This window comes from Paroedura picta, chromosome 8 (genome assembly GCF_049243985.1).
Source record: "Paroedura picta isolate Pp20150507F chromosome 8, Ppicta_v3.0, whole genome shotgun sequence".
Classification (NCBI taxonomy): domain Eukaryota; kingdom Metazoa; phylum Chordata; class Lepidosauria; order Squamata; family Gekkonidae; genus Paroedura; species Paroedura picta.
Genome location: NC_135376.1, coordinates 14,237,719 through 14,258,091, shown reverse-complemented (window position 1 = coordinate 14,258,091; position 20,373 = coordinate 14,237,719). Strand labels below are relative to the sequence as shown.

Genomic DNA, 20,373 nt, shown 5'->3' with positions numbered 1-20,373 from the left:
GGGCCCCTGAGCCAAATACTTCTGAACTCGAAGCTAGCCGCTGAGATTAAACTGCTCTGTGGGACCTGAAGGCTTTTAGGCTGGCTCTGCCTCCTTTCTGAGCAGTCTTACAACACAGCTAATCTGTTGCCGCCAAAATGGCAAAGCGAACCTGTTGAGGAAGGCAGCTTTGCTGTAGAGCCAGAAAGGAATGAGCTGGCCGCTGTCGGTTTTAATTTCACCCCCCCTGCCTTTTCACTCCCGTAGGCTAACTTCTCCCATTGTTTAGCTGAAGGATAGTTGTGTTTTTTAAAAAAGCAAAACTTGGCACACACTGTCACACCTCCCATTGATCCGTGTGGGACTGGGCTCCTCCCAGAGGCCGAACGAACGGGCGAGAGGGATGTCTGTACCACCCGGGTCATCAGCACATCTGTCTCCACTCCCCTCTGCTGACAGCTCAAAGGCAGCTCTTGCTTTCTCATCGGCTTCTGGGTAGCTTGTGAAAAGTTTTTCTCTAGCCACCCTCGGACTCCTCCTCCTCCCACTCCCCAGTTTTTCCTCCCCTTTGGGCTGCTCAGCTTTCCAGTTGAGGGAGAAAGATGGTTGCAACCTGCTTGCACCTTACTGGATTTGTGGCGAGTTTCGTGGGCTGGATTGGCTTGATCGTGGCCACCTCCACCAACGACTGGGTCGTGACATGCGGCTACACCATCACCACCTGCAGGAAGATGGATGAGCTGGGGTCCAAGGGGCTCTGGGCCGACTGCGTCATGGCTACCGGGCTCTATCACTGCAAGCCGCTGGTGGACATCCTCATATTGCCAGGTATGGAATGTTCAGCAGCAGTCAGGTGCTGCTCTTCGTGGCAGGGTTGCTTTAAGACAAAGGTGCCATTTCTACTGCTGCTCAGGTCATGCGGATCATCATGGTACATGGGAATGTTTTGCAGGGCAATAGAAGCAAAAGGAAATGGATGAGTCCCTGCCTCGTAGATCCTAGAGCAGGGAGAACAAAAGAAGAGGTGGAAGCAAGAGTAAGGTTAATGTGAGCAAATGCATTTATGTGTATCTGACTTGGACTTTGGGGTTTCCCTTTTGGGAAGACTAAGGGGTTAAGGGTTCGAGGTCTGCTGTTATGTTTGAAGGAAGAGTGAGATAGTTTTATGTAGGCTTTGGGGAAAATGCTTTGGGATAGGTTTACTTTGATAAGTGCAGAATCTGGCTGACAAATTTGTGCCTAACTGGTTTGTTGTTGCCATCAAGTCCCAGCTGATCTGTGGGGACCCTGGAGGGTTTTCAAGAGGTCTCCCTTGGAGGTCTCCCATCCAACTACTAGGCAGGACCGAGTCTACTTAGGTCCCCAGATCTGATGAGATTGGGGTATCCTGGGTTGTGCAGGCCAGGGATGCTTAGAAGGTGCTGGGTCTCCAATTACATCCTCTGCCTTGAAAGCATTGCTTCTTAATCCCATGGATTTGGGAGTGGGTCGTGACGGAGAGGGAAATATACTCTGCCCATGCCCTGGTGTGGATCCTGTTCTTACTTCACACAGGTGGAACTCTATTAAACTTAAGGCTAGGATCACACCATGGGTCCCTCTCCTGTATTCCCACTGGATGACGTTATGTATCACGCCTAGCAAGAAAATTCAGGGTTAATTAATGTTTATCACTGAGATTTTAGTAAACATATGAAGCCTCCTTATAATGAGTCAAAATATTGGTCCGTCTACCCTTGTGCTTTCTACTCTGCATGGCAGTGGCTCTTCAGGATCCGAGGCAGAAGAAGGTCTTTCTTAACATCTGCTTCCTAAGATTTTACTGGAGATCCCAAGGATTGAACCTGGGACCTTCTAAAGTCTACACCAGGATTAGGCAAACTGTGGCCCTCCAGATGTCCATGGACTACAATTCCCATGAGCCCCTGCCAGCAAATGCAAATGCTGGCAGGGGCTCATGGGAATTGAAGTCCATGGACATCTGGAGGGCCACAGTTCGCCTACCCCTGGTCTGCACTGTACCATTGAGCCATAGTTACTCTGTGTAGGCTTCCCCCATTCAGTCTGAAGCAGTCAGATTTGTTGAACACTGAGATATCTGTGATCAGACATTGTTTATTTTATTCACTTAATGTATACCCCATGTTTTCCTCCACTAGGGACCCTAAACTGCTTTTATCCTTCTCCTCTCCTCCTTTTTATCCCCTCAGCCACCCCAGGAGGTAGGTTAGGCTGGGCGTGTGCTACTCCTCCAAAATCACCCAGCTAGTTTTGCATGGCAAGAGTGCAGATTCAAACTGGAGATTCTCCCCACTACTGGATTTCCTGTGTGTCCCTGAGGAGTCAGCATATGTGAGCCTCAGTTTACCTTCTGTAAAATGGGAACGAGGCACCTCCTTTCTGGGTGGTTGTGAGGCCTGTCAAGATAAAAGGACTTTCAAGCAGTGCATGTTAAAAGAAGGAATAAATGCTAACCACCCAAATTCTGTTCATTCTAATTTTCTTTGAGTTTTGAATGCAGGAATCTATATTGCAAGGCACTACAGATATTAAACTCTCATCAAATAGATACCCTTATCAAAGAGAAACCACATTTTGTTGCTTTTTATTACAGAAAGAATTTTTGGTATTAATGAAAATTTAAATCTGAGCTTGCCAAAATACTTGGCATCTAATAACTATTATTTTTATAGCTGCTGAAACAAAGCCTGAACAGATTTGCACAGTGCAGTTCAAACACGCAAATAAGTGTATATACATTTACTAAATTGTCCTTATGTAAGGTAGGTCAGCACTACTGTCTCCCAACTGCAGAGGAAAAACATATTGCCAAGTGGTTTGCTTTGTTTCATGAGTCTCTGAAAAGTGTTTTTTTTTTAATTGGTGAACAGTAAATGCAGACTCCCCTATTCAGATCAAGGGCATGCCATTGGATGAATGGGATTAATCCTTGTCCCTGTGTTCTTTTCCTTATCTCAAAGACCCCAACTGGAGTTACTGTTTGGCCCCTGTTGGGGTAGTGGGGGTAGAATACAGATTCTTTCTAGGGCCAAGTTCTTTCAAACACCATTTCTTCTAATATGTACCTGCCTGCATTGAGGGTCACTCTCTAAGAACCTCCTGAGCATCCTTTTTCTGTTTGATGCATTACAAGCTGGGATGTAAAAACTAGGGACTTTTCTGTGGTGGCCCTATGAATGTAGAATGCTCTCCTCTGGGAAATCAGCTCATTCCATCATTACAGCCTTCTGGAGAAGCACCAAGGACCTATTTAGGATGGCCTTTAACTTTCTTAACTGTCTCTGTGGCAGGCTGATCCATTTCTTATATATGTTTAGCACCTGTTGTGTTATGAAATCAATAAGAACACTGTGTTTGTTATGGGTTTTTTTTTTTTAGATAACTCTTATTTAACTGGTCTGCAGTGCAATCCTAAGGATGTTTTGCTGGGACAAAGCCCCTATGAATATGCCTGAATAGGGTTCTGAGTAGAACCACTGACCTTTGCCCTCAGAGTTCTGATGGTTTAATAATGTGTTTGGAGCAGATGTGGTCAGTGCATGAGTCTAGCAGTCTTGGGTTGAGTCTAGCAGTCTTGGGTTAGGATCCCAATTCCCTATTGTGCTGAGGACTTGGCATAGCCACACACTCTATGGCAGGGGTAGTCAACCTGTGGTCCTCCAGATGTCCATGGACTACAATTTCCATCTGGAGGACCACAGGCTGACTACCCCTGCTCTATGGCATAGCCACTCTTGGCATAGCCACACACTCTATATCTATTATGAGGCTGAAATGAGGATGGGAAGCCTAGGTGTCACATTCTGAGGGCCTTGGAAGAAAGGTGTGGATAGTTAAAAAAACACCTGTAAAGCAAAACAGAAATTGAGCCCAATGTTGAAGTGTTCATGCACATGAAAGCTCACACCAAGAATAAAACTTTGTTGGTCTGAAAGGTGCGATGGGACTCAAATTTTGTCCTGCTGCTTCAGACCAACATGACTAAGCAGCTGAATCTACCTGTAAAGCAAATAAATCTTGACCTGGATGACCCAGGCTAGCCTGATCCCATCAGATCTTGGAAGCTAAGCTGCCTTGACCCTGGGAGACCACCAAGGAAGGCCAGCATTGCTCTGCAGAGACAGGTGACAGCAAACCCCATCTGTTCATCTCTTGCTCTGAAAGCACCATGAGGGGTCTCCATGTGTTCAAATGAAGAACAGCAGTGTCCACAGCATTTGAGGTCAACACAGGAGGAAACGTGGTCCTCAGAAAGTTTGTAGCTGTGTACCAGGACCTTCCCAGCTGCTTTTGTCAGGCCACTGGTCCCTCAGACTGGTCCCTCCAGTGTCTTGAGTGAAAATCTTTTGCATTACCTGCTGGCATTTCCTGCAAGCAAGTGGATGCTCTACCGCTGACCCACGGGCTCTCCTCTCAGAAACATCAGGAGTGGAAATATTGGTCCTAGGCTAGCTTCAAAGGGGACCAAAGGAGCAATAATTGGGGAGGACAACATATATCTGACCCTTTTTGCTTCGATAAGCAGAAAAGTGACCCATACCAATTTACTCAATTGGTTTTTGTATGTTTGGGGAGGTAAGAGTCCACAAAATTGGGAGTTAGGAAGGATTACTTCATCTGCTAGGACTAGATGAAGACAGACTGAGGTCCTACACGAGGTTCAGTTTAAGAGGCCCCATAGCATTGCCAGAACCCTGGTAATTTAGTAAGCCTTTTTGTATCTAGAGACTCCTCACAACCTGAAGCTCTAAACCAGCCTTTGTCAACTTTTGTTACTGTTGAGAACCCCCTGAAACAGTCCTCAGACTAGAGAACCCTAGAAGCAGTGCAATCGTGCAGAATATGGTTGGGAAGCATAGCTGTGGACACATCAACCCGGGGGCCCTACCCTTCCCACCCCCTCCAGACTCATCACTGGCCATTTTGGGAGGGTCAACATGACCATATATGATTATATCACCCAATAAATATATTGAAAATATATAAGAAATGAATTAACAGCCATCCATTCGGGAAACCCTCCAGGGTCATCAAGAAACCCCAGGGTTTTGCGAACCCCTGGTTGAGAAAGCCTGCTCTAAATGGTAGCTTGTTTGGCTGGAACTGACCTCACAGGGCCGGAAGTGACATCACAGTGCCGACACGGCCCCAGCTTTCTGGTGATTTTCTTCCCCAGCTGAGTGTCAGCAGGTAACCAACATGCCAGGTTTTTCTCCCCATCCCTCACAGCAAGAAAGACAAAAAATGCTATGCAAATAAAAACTTGCATATCAAGGAAAGAGGTTTTGGCCAACTAGTCCCTCATTGTCCTATTCTGAGGGCTGCCAACTCCAGGCAGGGGAATTCCTGGTGTTTTGCAGAGGGGAGAGAGCTCAGCCAGGATGTGATACCATACAGTCTTTCCTCCAAAGTTGTCATTTTCTGGCTTTTGTAATTTGGAGTCCAGTTGTAATTCTGGGAGCTCTCCAGCCTCTGCCTGGAATTTGGTAACCTAATGCGTTTCATCCTTGCGGTCCATTCTGTTATCTCAGATCTTTACTGCCTCGTCCTTGTGCAGGGGATGGAGATGACACCGGCAAGGGAGCGTCGGTGGTCAAGGTGAAGGGGGGTTTGATCCATACCTCCTCCTGCTGCTGTCTTCTACACCCACTTCCTCCAGACCAGGGGTAATCAAACTGCGGCCCTCCAGATGTCCATGGACTACAATTCCCAGGAGCCCCCTGCCAGCAAATGCTGGCAGGGGCTCATGAGAATTGTAGTCCATGGACATCTGGAGGGCCGCAGTTTGACTACCCCTGGTCTAGACTATTGGTGTCCAGATAGAATCATAGAATCATAGAATCATAGAATCATAGAGTTGGAAGGGGCCTTACAGGCCATCTAGTCCAACCCCCTGCTCAACACAGGATTAGCCCTAAGCATCCTAAAGCAAGATAAAGTTAAAGATAAAGTATAGTTTCAGTCTCAGAGCCAGGGGGAGAGACAAACAACTGGGAAGGAGGGCTTGTATGTATGGGGAAGAGGGATACAGAGTGGGAAGAGGGTTAAGTTCTTTCACCAATCCCCCCCTGTGAACGCCCCCTAACTTCTCCACATGACTATTTGGGAAATCCATGCCTACCTTAGAACCTGTAATTGTGGCCATCGGTATTTCTGTATCCTGAGGTGAATTGCATGTTTGACTGAGTTTTCCCACAATACCTTCCTTCCTCTCCCCAACTATAATTTGAAGCAGTCTGTACGTGCCGTTCCTTTGCTCCCTATTTGTTTTATGATTTGCAGAATGCTCCAAAGAGAATTCTTTCGCCAGCGAATCTTGCTTGTGTTCGTTTTTCTTTTATGTAATACCTAGGAGTGACCCAGTTGTGGCAGAGGTACGTTGCCAGCTCTGGTTTAGGAAATACCTGGGGACTTTCGGGATGGAGCTGAGAATGGGCAGGGTTTGGGGCAGGGAAGGACCTCAGTGGAGTATCATGCTATGGAGTCCATTGTCCAAAACAGCCTTTTTCTCCAGGGAAAACTGATCTCTGTTGCCTGGAGATGAACTAAAACTCCAGGGGTGTCCCCCAGTCTTACCTGGGAACTGGCATCCCTACTTGTATGTTGACAGCTTGTGAATTCACGCAGGAGGAAAAACGCTAACTGGGGATTTCCCAGCTTCACAGTCATAGCGATTTCACCATTGTCATTCTCTTATACATTTGCCTATCTCTCCCCTGTTCAGATAGAGTAACTCTTGAATAAGCAGCTGAACTGCTGCCAAATTTCAGAATCCTTGAACTAAAGTTTGGGACATCAGGGCAGGCTTTCTCAACCAGGGTTTTGTGAAACTCTGGGGTTTCTTGATGACCTTGGAAGGGTTTCCTGAACGGGTGGGAGTTAATGTTTTATTTTTTTAATTTTTAAACATTTATCGGGTGATGTGACTATATATGTCGACCTACCCGCCTCTCCCAAAATGGCCAATGACGGGCCTGGAGGGGGTGGGAAGGGGAGGGGCCCCTTGGGTGGGCATGTCCACAGCTTTGCTTCCCAACCATAATCGCACCACTCCTGGGGTTTCTCAAAGCCTGGAGAACGTTTCAGGGTTTCTCAAAAAACCTTGAGAAAGGCCGCATCAGAGTTTTAAAAATCCCAGGTGCCAGGTCACCATGGCATCTGAAATTTCATTGTGGTGCCGAGTTTTGCGTGTGTGTTTGCATGCGCATGGTAACAATAATGAGAAAACATGGTCTAAGGCTGAAATAACTCAAATTTGGAAGGGCTTGCTTTTCAAGCCAGAGAAGATTGATCAAGGCCCGTGGTCCACCACCTTCTCTTAGTAGACAACCTGAGATCTGAGCTCCTCCTTCCTCTCCCCGCAGGTTACGTCCAGGCCTGCCGAGCACTTATGATCGCAGCGTCTGTTCTGGGACTCCCCGCTGTGTTCCTCCTGGTGACCGTCCTGCCTTGTATCCGAATGGGCAACGAACCTGGAGTGGCCAAATATCGACGATCCCAGCTGGGCGGAATCCTTCTGATCCTCTTGGGTAAGAGACACACGACCTTAGCTCACACCAATTGTCCATGTTTGGGTTTTATTTAGAGGGACATTGTTCCAAATAACCGGTGAGAACTGGGAAGGGTTCCTTGAACAGGTAGCCATGGCAGAAACCTGCTCCTCAGCATTCTGCTACTACTCAGGATGGGAACAGCAGGAAAGGGAGACAATCCAAAGGCTGCTTCTCAGGTGATCATTTTCAAACCTGGTGGAAATTCCTGTCTAAGGGACAAAAATAGATACATCATGTGCAAATTTCTATATACAACTGAGACTGATATCTCGGTGGGAGAATACATACCTGGTGAAAGAGACAGAACTAGATGTGCACAAGTACATATTGTCTGTGTGAGAAGAAATAGTTTAGACTTTCATATGGAGCTTTCCAGTACAGGCCTTCAGAAAATTCTACAACGACCCTATAGGGTAGGCCAATGCTGCAAGAGGAATAGTTTGCCTAAGAACTTGTTTCAAGTTCAAGACAGACTGGAGGCCTGAACTGGGGAATTTCTGGTTCCAAGTTCTGTCTCATACTTTTTTTATACTATGGAAGCTTGCTGGATGACCTTGGGTTAGCTGCATATCCTCTTGCATGCTCTCTCTGCTTAACCAACCTTACAGGATGGTCGTTGAGAGGATAAAACAACCTTGTATGCCGCTTTAGGGCTCCATTCCCAGAGAAAAGTGGGGTATAAATAAATGATCTTATAAGCTGCGTTAAACAAATACTGATTTAAAAGGCAGCAAAGACATTTGAGGTCCAATACGTGCAGTGCACATACTTTTCCCAACATGGAAGGAGAAAAGCACAGGCCAAAAAATCACTATGGATAAATCAGGCCTAAGTCTGAATAAATACAGATAATTGATTTCTCTGACATTTCGCTTTGCGTGGGAGAGAACTCTGAAGCAGCTCCCCATCACAGAACCTCAGAGGGCAGCTGGCATGGATTTAATTCAGAATCTTTGCCGTTCTGGACACGGGGAGGAAGGGCAGCACTGTTGCCTGCCCAGGCAAGGACAGGAAAGGAAAGGCCTTCTGGGAGGAAATAATACCGAATATTGATTCCAAGCTGTGGCTTGCCACATGTGTCTGATGCATAACCGGCATTTTTGCTTGGGCTGAAAACAAGATCAGCAAGCATTGCTTGCGTTGAGGATTACTCACATCTCTTCTCTAGGCCGCTATTTCCCAGGCAGCTACCCCCGAGCAAAAGACACGAGACATTCCAATGAAACAAATAATCCAAAGGGGGATAGATCAAGATGAGGAGCTGCGTTAGTCTGTCTGCCACAGTCAAGAAGAGCAAGAGCCCAGCCGCCCCTTAAAGGCTAACAGCATCGGTGGCAGGGAAGGAGCTTCCGTGAGCCGCTACTCACAAATGCTCCTACGCAGGCACAAATTTTGTCAGTCTTTAGGGCTTGACAGGGCCCTTGCTCTTTCCCGCAACTAATCGAAGTATCTGTGATAGTGATCAATAACCAAACAGGAGCCTCCCCCCGGCTCTTGTTTCTGACCCCCGCTCAGCTGGAAAACAGGAGGGAATTCCCAGGCAAAACGTGGACACACCCTTGGCATTCTGGGTGCGATGCCATTGCTTCCCACATGACGCCGCAGCGCCGTCATCGTGCCAGGGGGTGTCATGATGTCACTTCCAGACCACGACAGAAGTGATGCCATTGTGCCGAGGGCGTGGATTGCTCCCCCTGGTGGAAATCCCCTGCTCCCGGTCTGCCTGCCCAGCCTCACTATTTACTGCGGAGAGCATTGGTGGCCCCTTCCAGTTAGCAGAGCCCAAAGTCCCCCATGTCGGGCCAGAAGTCTCAAGGCAGAGCCGTGTCCCCGTGTGCCCTCCGTGGCTCCACTCTGTGAGGCGTGCTTCGCGTAATATCGGCCTGAGCTGCTCTCCCATTAGCGCCTTTCCCTTTCTTCGCGGCGAGGTGGAAAACACAGCCAACAGCACCCCGCTAACAATGCTCTTCACAGTCTCCGCCAGCACCTGCATATTCTTGAGGCCTCCTCATCTCGTAACAACAGCCCTCGGCGTCTTGTTTTCTCCAGTTTGTTTAGCTGAGGGGGAGGCGGGGGACGGCTGAGCAGAGACTGGCCGCTTTGTGCTGCCCTGCCCTGCGGTCAGCCTTCTCCCGCGGCGGCCAGCGCTGACATCATGCCTCATTCTGGTGGATGCCATGCACGCTTGCCCACTTGCCGGAGGCGACCGGGGACGTGTCCAGCTGCAGCGGGGACTTCACGTCGCCTGCAGTTCAGAAAATGCAGCCGATAAAGCCACAGATGTTTCATGCTGGGCTGGTAAAAATGGGGACTTTTCAGAAGCATTGATTGCAGTCATGGGCTGCTTCCCATATGGTGAAAATCCTGTTTCCCTGCCAATGCTGCCACAAATTGAGAGGCATTTGCATAAGCAACAGAGCATGCACTTTTTTTAAAAAAAGCTCTCCCCCCCAAGGCTTCCAGTGTTATGATAAGGGAAAGGCAGCTGTGTGGGGGATGGCAGACTCCACCCCAAAAACTCAGGAATTTCTCAACCTGGAGTTCAATAAAATCAGAGTCCAGTAGCACCTTTTACGACCAACAAAGATTTATTCAAGGTGCGAGCTTTCAAGTGCAAGCAGTCTGACGAGGTGTGCTTGCACTCGAAAGCTCGTGCCTTGAATAAATCTTTGTTGGTCTTAAAAGGTGCCACTGGACTCTTGATTTTATTGTGCTACTTCAGACCAACAGGGCTACTCATTTGAATCAACCTGGAGTTAGCAGCCTTACAGGCAAGTTCTTCCCTCCCATTCTCCTCCCAGGTTGTTCACCTTCCCTTCCCTTGCGTTGCTGAGCGCAACCATGTTATTATCAGTATAAGCACAGTATAACCATGTTGGACTCCAAACCTTAGTTTGTATGCATGGTTTGAAGCATGCTTGCCAATTTTGGCTTGATGGTTCGGAAGCACACCAGTGCAGATGTGATGCTGAAACTGTGGCTGGTTTTGGAAATTTACGGGAAGGCCAATTTTTTGTGCATGAGGGAAAAAGGAAGAAGAGTACCAAGCAAGGTTGTAGGCCAGGGTTTCCCAACCACAGCACCAAGGCATCATACAGTACCACAAAGGCCTCTCAATTGTATTGTGGCACGGGGGGGTTCGAAATGGAGGCTGGGGATAGCCCTCCAAGCCTGTAAAAAACAGTTTTAACCCCCCCCCCCAAATTCTACGCTTATTTGGGCAGTTTGACCTGCACCCCCCCCCCAAAGTGGCCAATCATGGACCTCAAGGAGGGGGAGGGGCCACAGTCAGCTGACATCACTTCCTGGTATCTTGAAATATTTTAGTGGTACCTCCCTGGTCAAAAGGTGAAAAAGGCTGTTCTAGAGGATCTGATGTAAAATGGTTAAAACAACTAATAAAATCCTAACAACAAAATTCTCAGTAGTAAAGTAACTGGTAAAATCGGCAGAAAAAAAAACAAAAGAAATAGGATTGTCAGACTGTGCCCGGCAGTTCCTGACATCTGGTGGGAGTGCTGTGGGGGGCAGGGTCTCGGGAGAAAATCTGTAGAAATTAAAAAGAAAAATAAGGCTTTGTCTATTGACACGAGGGTTTTAAAAAAAAACATAGAATTCCTGACAGTTCCTAGAGTACCTGGAAGTAACAAAGGATAACTCTAGGAATCATTGAAAACTCTACAGGAAAACTGGGGTCTTGGCAGAACTAGGACAAAATGACCCTTCCCTCCTTCTTCCGTCAGTACTGCCCTATGGGTAGAAAAAGCAGGAAGGACAAATTTGTCTTCTTTCCCCTTCCACACTGCACCCTCCCCAGCCCCACATGGTGATTAATCTTCATGTTCCCCAACACTCAACTTCCCCAAGTTTGGATGGGACATGTTGGGAGAATTGGTGACTCTCTTTGCCTTCTGCTGATAGATCTAATAGAGAGCTGGAGAAGGCATGGAGAGTCACCCATCTTTTTTACATTCCGTTCTGCCAACAAGTCCTATCCATACTGCTGATGCAGATGGCACCTTAAGATTACAGTGCTCTGTCCCAAAGAGCTTACAATCTAAAATTTAACAGAGGGGAGGGAGGCAGGGATATGTTGGGAGAGAACTGGTAATGTAGCTATGCAGCTTATGCATGCAGCTGAGCTTTCCCAGAGATGACAATTGTCAGTTTGCCCAAACAAAAGACGTGTTGTGTATAATTCAAAAATGGGAGGATGAGTATCTCTGCCACAGTTAGCTCTCACCCTTTGCCCCCTCCCTGCTTCTCACTCAAAGCTCAGCTCCACTTTCTGTCGGCAGGTGGACGTGCTTTTGGATTCCCTATGCACTCATTCCCACAATGCATTTTTAGGTTTAATCCCAGAAACGCAGATGTGCACACATGTGCAAAGTCTCACAGAAAAGGAAGAAGCAGCAGGTCTGTTTGAGAGAGCAAGAGGCCATAGGGTGCCTGAGGACTGTGCAGCTGGGGGAGTAAAGGTGCTGTACTGAGAGATTTTATCATTTGGGGACTTTCCCTTACACTTAACAGCGTTATGGAATTGGTGGTTTGAGGACATCCTCTAAAATCCGAACATGTTTCAACTTGTCAAAGTATGTCAGGCTCTCTTATTACTAACTTTTTCCTCTATAGATGGAAATTTTTCCTGGGGGCTGACTGGTTCTTTTATATGGCTGCAGTTAGAAAAACAAACAAACACACACACGCACACCGGAAGTTTTACTTGGTTGTTAGGTTACACTTTTGGGATGAGATAGCTGTGAGTTTATTGTATATTTTAACTTTTGTTTGCAAGCAGCTCCAAACTACTGTTTGAGCAGCAGGGAACCCAGCGTATAAATCTTTAAATATATAAATAAATCCCCTGGCCCTGGTAAAGCACTGCAAGCTGTAATCAAGCCAACGCACAATTTACAATACCTCTTGAAAGCCTGCCAGGAAAATAGTGAGTTCAGGTCTTCCGGCTGATTTGATGAAAGCTCAAAATAGGTTTCTGGCCACAATGATACAGGTACCCCACCCATCCCCTTTCTTTAACCCTTTCTGCTCATCAACTCTCCCATCAAATCCAAAACCAAAATGGAGTATTTCATACACTGGTGTCAGATGTTACCCCTCCCCCCAAAAAAAGAACAAAAGGCAGTTTAAAAGAGGCATACCAATGGAAACAGTACTCTTTCAAATAACTCCCAACAATCCCTTTGATAACTGTTGCAGAACCTTAAACTACGGTTGTCGATTTCCAGGTGAGGCCTGGAGTTCCAGAATCCACCCACACTGGAGAATGCACTTTCAATGCACTTTGGAAATAGATTTTCATGTTCCACACAGGAAAATCCAGCTGCAAAAGCACAATGAAAGTGCATTATCCCGTGTGTGCAGAATTGGCCCTGACTACACAGTAGCCTTGCAGCAAATGGCATCTTCATAGGGAAAAGTCCATGTATAGCAGAGCTTCCAAGTGAAAACCCTCCCTGGGTTCTTCCCCACAAGTCCCAGTCCCAGTTCCCAAGAATTTCTCAGGCTACAGCTTGCCCAAGGGGAACGGTGGTATATAAGTGCAATAAACAAACAAACAAACAAACTCTATTAAGCAGAACTATTCTAGATCCCTAAGATGCCCCAGTGACCAGGGCCCATTTCAGTGCACTTTATTCCTGTTCTGTGCAGGAAAATCCAGCTGCAAAAGCACATTCAAAGTGCATTATCCAACATGTGCAGAATAGGCCCAGGTTGCCTCTTTGTGCGTGTTCCAAAAATCAAAGCTGCTCTTTTTCATTCATGCCCATCTCCTCCCTTTAATTGGAGGAGGAGTTACTTCTTCCCTCAGAATCCAAGGGTGCTTCAACAGAGCAACCATCTCTTAAAAGTGGAGAACCCTGATTGATTGATCTGAACCAATAACCTAACTACCTGCCAGCAGCCCGCTGCTGTCCTCAACTCGAAATGGCTCTAACAGGGGTTCATATCTTCAAAACTCCTAAATATCCCATTTCTGCAGGCCACGCTCTGAAGGAAGCCATCGATGCATTCTGCCTCAAACATTCAAAATTGCTTCTGCTCTCTCCTCTCTGCCCCCCTTCCCTGCCTTGTAATCCAAGGACACTTACAGAGGCTATTATCAGCATGGATAGAAACAGCAGTCCTCCTCCAATCCCTTCCACTGAGTGCACAGGCAATAAGAAATCTCCCACCAAGTGTGCAAAACATTCTTTGTAAAAGGGAACGGAGAAGTCCTGGCCAGTGAAGGACTCTGGGTAAACAGCGGCACTCCCACCCACTGGGTTTCTATAGAAAAGAGATGCTTAAGAAAACATCTCATTTCCAATACATTTTAAAACAGCTCCACAGTCTGTCTTTGTGTCTTGGTGTGTGTGTGTGTTTTAACGTGGTAAAATATTAAGAAGTTCATTTATAAGATCCTGGTCCTCAGGACTAGAAGAAGAAGAAGAAGAAGAGTTGGTTCTTATATGTCGCTTTTCTCTACCCAAAGGAGGCTCAAAGCGGCTTACAGTCGCCTTCCCTTTCCTCTCCCCACAACAGACACCCTGTGAGGTGGGTGAGGCTGAGACAGCCCTGATATTCCTGCTGTGTCAGAACAGTTTTATCGGTGCCATGGCAAGCCCAAGGTCACCCAGCTGGCTGCATGTGGGGGAGCGCAGAATCAAACCCGGTATGCCAGATTAGAAGTCCGCACTCCTAACCACTACACCAAACTGGCTCTCTAAAATGTTAAAACCTAAGAACACTCAGCGAATCAATTAAAGATGATGTCGCTTTAGTCCAGGGGTACCTTGTCCCTTTAGTTCCCTGCACTTCCAATAACCATAACCCTGAAGTATAAACATCTCAAGTTACTTGAGGAGAGCTGTCATTTTCCCTTCAGAGATCATCGCAGTGTAATTTTAGCCTGAAACGTATCTTCCCTTGAACACCATCTAAGGATGCTTCCTCTCTTCCTGATGTCATTTAAACCCGTAAGTGCACTTATGAGAAAGTGCCGAATTCTCCTGTCTCTGTGTGGGAAGCTGAGGAATAGAGAAAGTGACTTGTTCAAGGCCAGCCAGCTGTCTCCCCAGCTGAATTGAGATGTGGAATCTGTTTCTCTAAAACTATGCCTGCTTTAGAAGCAAGGTTAACTCAAGTGGGTCACGATCTTACCATCTTTTCAGGGTCATGAACACAGAGAATGGATAGATTCAAGTTCAGTAGTATCTTAGAAGTGAACCAGATTTGGGTTTTTTCTTTGGGGGGTGGTTAATAAGCTTTTGAGAGTCAAATCTCAGCTAAAGGGAACTTGGACTCTCAAAAACTTACATCCCCAAAATAAACCTTTGAGAATCAAATGTAAGCTTTTGTGAAAGCTATCTTTATCAGGCAGCCAGGACTTTTAAGCTTAAATACCCTGAAATCATGTTGGTCATTATGGTACTTTTGGCGTAGAGTCTAGCTGTTTCTCCTTTAGTCCAATATGGCCGCCCTCTGGAACTCTCTGCAAGGGAGAATGGAGACCCAACTTTAGATTTCTCTGCTTGGCCCATTTCACAAGGGATTTTTTCTTTTTTTGCCCCCAGGGCACAAACTTTCATCAAGGGTCAAGTAGCAATCTGTGGGACAGATATGTTTTCAACAAGTACTAGAAGGAAGCGAGGTAGTAGTGCTGGTGGGGGAACAAAGATAATTGTGGGAGGATTTTTTTGTACAACAAAAGAGCTTTCGCGGGAACAACCAGATGGCTTCCTCGGCTGACACATCTCTGTTTTGTAACATTATAAATTCACGGGCCTTTTGCTTCTAAGAAACGGATCAAGATGTCGGACCGAGGCCAAATCTTCCCTGCAGGTTTTATGGAACTGAACTCACAACTGGGCCAATGTCAACTCCTTTTGCAATTCTGTTGATTTTTTCTCTGGAAGAGCTAAGCACACGCTTAAACCAGCTCGCCTTCAACCTGGACTGAATATGCTAAATTCTGACTTGCCTTTGCGCTTTGTGTGTTCATCCAACAGGTCCCAACTCTCTGAACGTATCACCTTCCACGTGTTCCTCCCCAATACAAATATAATTTCCACTGTAGTAGCCACAGCGATGGAAAGTTACATTCTGTCTCTGGCTGGAGGCTCCATGTCGTGTGTTTGTTGCTTTAAAGCAAACTGTTTCTCTCTGTTTTCTTTCCCCCCCATGTTTTCCTTCCTCTTGTAACCTCGGTGCTTTGACACTGCCCAGAGGCATCTTACAACAGCAACAACAACTGAATCCAGGACAGCTCCCCCACTGCAGAAAATAAAATACTGGCTGATCCGATACTTCTCAGATGTGGAAATCATTTTTTTTTAAGCATAGTTTTAGCCAAACTCTTTTTGAACTTTGCTTCCTTGCTGTCCTCAGAAACATGCATGAAGCTGCCTTATACTGATTCAGGTTATTGATCCATCAAGGTCTGAAGCTCTCCACGGTCTCAGGTAAAGGTCTTTCCCATCACCTGCTGCCTGGTCTTTTAAACTGGAGATGCCAGGGGTTGAACCTGGGGCTTCTAGCTCTGCCCCTGAGCCACAGTCCCTCCCTTGGCCTGCTACGGGAACAAAAGCATTCGGCTCTTTGTAGTTGGCCTTGGAAGACTTTAGCAAGAGAGGTGGATCTGATTTTTCTCAAAGAGTGCATTGCTTTTCAATACTGAAGAGAGTTCTTGCTGCCCCCGTCTTTCAGAAGGGAATCTTGGAGCTGGAAAAGGTCCTGGAAAAAATAGTCACCAAAAGTGATCAAAGGATTAAATGATCTTTCCTGTGCACTGAAGATGACTCCAAGGGTCTGCTCACATAGGAGTGGGGCTGTGGTTCAGCATCTGCTTGGCATGCCCTAGGTCAGGCTTTATCAACCAGGGTGTCATGAAACCCTGGGTTGTTTTGATGGCTCTGGAAGGGTTTCCCAAATGGGTGGGAGTTAATTAATTTTTTAATGTTTTTTTTAAATTTGTTAAATCATTTATCAGGTCATGTGGCCATATATGATCGTGTCCACCCGCCTCCCCCCCCCCCCAATGGCCAGTGATGGGCCGGGAGAGGATGGGGAGGGGATTCAGGTGGGCGTGTCCACAGCTCTGCTTCCCAACCATATTCTGCACAATCACACCACTTCTGGGTTTCTTTTGAAACCCGAAGACTGTTTCAGGGGTTTCCCAATGATAAAAAAGCTGAGAGAGGCTGCAGGAGGTTCTAAGTTCACTCCCTGGCATCCCCAGTTAAAAAAGGAACGGGCAGTAGGCGATTAGAAAGACCTCTGTCTGAGACCCTGGAAAGCTGCTGCCAGCCTGGGCAGACAATGCTGACCTTGATGAACTAGTATAAAGCAGCTTTTTGTGTGTTCATGTGTTCGCATACTAAAATCTTCTCGTGTTGCCCAATCCTCACCCTGTCAGCCAGTTGTGCAGTGAGAGTTTTATGCCCAGAACATAATTCCCAGGTGTACGAGGCCCTGCTTCAAATCAGCACTGCATTCCTGCTCAGAATTGGGCCTCTGCAGGTATATTATTTGTTTGTTTGTTTGTTTGTTTATTTATTCAATTTGCATGACCGCTGCTCTCGGACACTGACTCACGGCGGTTTACAATATTTCAATACAAATCAATACATTAAAGCCATTAAAATTACCCATTAAAAACCCCATAACAGCAAATCGCTCACAATGATGGAGATTAAATAAACTATTCCCACACAGGGCCACTGGATGGGCAAAAGGGAGCGGATGCATAGTTGGGCCAAGGATGGAACAATCTGGGGAACCAGGCCAGTCTAATACTGGCCTCCCCCCTCCTCCCCGAATTAAGTTCCAAGCCCTGAATTCTCACTTCCCATCTGGCTTCCAGGACTGGGGAGGGGGGGCAGGAAAGTGCCTTGAGGTCATGAGGTCAAGCCCTCATGCATCCACATGGATTTATAAAATCGCAAACAGCATGGAAGAGTGAAAACAGAGCACATCTTCTCCCCTTCTCACAATAACCTGGGGGGGGGGGGAGATCTCAAAGGAAGTGCATTAGCAAGTAAGCTGAAGACTAGAAAAGGAAATACTTCTTCAAACCGCTAGAAAGTAATGTATGCCATTCACTGCAATGGTAAGTAATGCTGATCTGTTAAGTCATGTACGCCTTTCCATGAATGCCTGCAGTGGTTATATAACCATCCCTACCAGAGTTACAGTCTCCGATCTAGGAGTAGGCTAGGCCTATCTTAGCTAAACTTTTATAAAGTTGTGGAATTGTTGTCGTCTGGCCATACTGGGACACCTTATACAGGTAGTCTGCTCCCAAAAGTCTTTCTCCGAAACATTTGTATTGCTACTGTCATTGTATTGTTACCATTGCACTGTTCTTCTTAGTTGACTTGCTAAATTGGTTTCATAAAATCATAGAGTTGGAAAGGTCCTCTGGTCCAACCCCCTGAAGAATGCAGGAAATTCACAACTACCTGTCCACCCACAGTGATGCCAATTCTATGCCCAGATGATGCCCGCCTCCAAAAAAAATATCAGAATCCCTGGCCAGTCTGTCCTGGAAGAAATTTCCCTTCTGATCCCAAAGTGAAGATCGGCATTTTCCTGGGCATGCAAGAAAGGGCAACAATGGCCAAGCTCAGACACAATCCCTTCTGCCCAGCCACTTACAATCTGTCTAAATTCACAGAATAAGTTCACGGGTTTCAGTGCCTACAGCTGTTAGCCAGGATGATCAAATGGAATCTCCGTGTTCCAAGGTTGTGTCTCTCTGTGTATCAACTTTGAAATGGGGGGGGGGGGAAATTGGGGGAGGTGTTAGCCTTCTGGAGACACAGAGTTGGCGACTGTCCAATCAAGGATGTTGGACTAGATGAATCGATAGCATGCTCAAATATTCTTATGTTCCTAAGGAGAGTGGTGATCTTCTGCATCTTGCTTCCCCAGCCTTGTGTGGTATCGTGGCTACCATCTGGTTCCCTGTGAGCGCTCATCGTGAAACGATGATCATGAGCTTTGGATACTCTCTCTACACGGGCTGGATCGGCTCTGCTCTTTGCCTCTTTGGTGGGTGCATCATCGTCTGCTGCTCGGGTGACGCCCAAACATTTGGAGAAAACCGTTTCTACTACGCCTCGGGATCCAGTTCTCCCAGCCACGCTAAAAGCGCCCACGTATAAAACGCTCTGGAGACTTCGTACCTTCCTCGACTGCTTTGAAACGGGTCGGTGGGTTTTCTTGGTGTGTTGAATTTGCGTACGTCTTCGTGCACGAGGTGGCCGTATCCCTGGGCAAAGAACTGCCCAACTAGCACAAGTAATCTGATATTGTGAAAGTATGAAACCGATCTGATTCCCTTAATAGACCAGATCAGTCTCTGAATTGGTCCAATTGTCCATGTTTGTGTGCTCATGTTACTATCAAAAAGCGTTAATTGGTCTGGTCCTTATCCTTTTTCTTTTCTATCTCTCTCTCTCTCTCTCTTTCAGAAAGTGAGCTAACAAATGCAGGTTGTTTTGAATTGTCTGCCTCATCTGTAATTTTCCCAACATTAAGTTACCATCTCTTCTTTCCCCCCCGCACCCTGTTTCAAGGCCGTTGCAGGGACAAACTTATGATGAAGCGGGGAGGAAGAAGCTGTATTGTTCCATCTGCACAAATGTTTCCCTTTTCATGAGATTAGGGGGTTTCTCTTTGCTTTCTCTGCACTCTTTTTAAAGGAATCTGATCACTTTCGTAACAGTGTTTTTGTCTAAATGCATCAGTATGAAGGAGGCACAGCCAAATGTTTCTAATTACAAGGTAAATAACAGAACATTTGTACATAGTCTTAAATACAGGTAATGGGACTAATCCCCAGACCACCACCCTTTTTTTTTGTACAGGTATGTTGCTAAAATGTACTTCCTCTCCCACCCACTCCTTTTTTTTTACTTTTCCCCCAATTAATTTGAATTCTGACATGCACTATTGAAGTGGGTCTTATCTAAACTGTATCCTATAATCCATCAGATGCCAGTTCAGCAAAATCCAATGAATACTGATGATGCCTTTGTTCTGAAGTACTGTACAATATCCAGAAATAAATGTTGACATTACTAGACTGTTTCCTTCTCCTTCTGCCTCCTTCTTCCAGGTTAGCTTTTTTTGGGGGGGGGGGAGATAATTTCTTTTTGGGGGGAGTTACTGATTTTGAATGAGGTGGGGGAATTTCTGTTTTATCCATCCATCCATCCATCCATCCATCCATCCATCCATCCATCCATCCATCCATCCATTCCATTTGCACAGAAAATTGGAATCAGTTCTGCCCTGCTCATAAGAACATTACGGAAGCAGAAACGGTGTCATTTTGTTTTGCTTTAAATTTTAGTGGGTTTCTGGCTATTATGACGAAGGCTTTTGGTTGGTTGCAGACAAGGTCAAATATTGCCCTAAAAATACGAAATATAAAATGGAATAGTAAATAATAAATAGCAGTTATTGCCAAATACCACATATAAGCAAGTATACGAAATAAAACTTTAAAAAATTCCTCCAATTAAGATATGTAACATAAGAGTAATGTATAACCAAGGTCTCAGCCAATAGATCTGGGTATTTCTCCGCTATACAACAGCTAAAAAATTCACAACATGCTCTGTTAATTCCAGGATTTTATCAGCTAATAATTTTGATGCCACATCTACAGTTAGATGATTTTGGGATGGCAAAATGAGCCTGATTAGGTGTGACCACTGTTTGAAGAAAAGTGGGCAGATTAATAGTATATGTGTCATTGTTTCTGGCTTGCGAAGATGGCAGGCACATATCACAGAATCACAGAATCACAGAA

The 20,373-nt window shown here is 46.1% G+C and overlaps 1 protein-coding gene across 1 annotated transcript; it reads left to right on the top strand.

Annotated features, from left to right (window-relative positions):
* Window positions 1-384: 384 nt before the first annotated feature.
* CLDN11 (claudin 11) lies at window positions 385-19,646 on the top strand. The gene is made up of 3 exons (XM_077348421.1): window positions 385-807; window positions 7,365-7,529; window positions 18,486-19,646. The coding sequence occupies exons 1-3, from the start codon at window positions 582-584 to the stop codon at window positions 18,716-18,718; spliced, it is 624 nt and encodes a 207-aa protein (XP_077204536.1). The 5' UTR covers window positions 385-581; the 3' UTR covers window positions 18,719-19,646.
* Window positions 19,647-20,373: the final 727 nt, after the last annotated feature.

Bases quoted from the DNA above. Each gene is read 5' to 3' on its own strand.
- CLDN11 (XM_077348421.1), top strand. From the start codon at position 582: ATGGTTGCAACCTGCTTGCACCTTACTGGATTTGTGGCGAGTTTCGTG. The intron at 808-7,364 runs GTATGGAATGTT...CTCTCCCCGCAG, and splicing joins GGACATCCTCATATTGCCAG to GTTACGTCCAGGCCTGCCGA. The intron at 7,530-18,485 runs GTAAGAGACACA...TTGCTTCCCCAG, and splicing joins AATCCTTCTGATCCTCTTGG to CCTTGTGTGGTATCGTGGCT.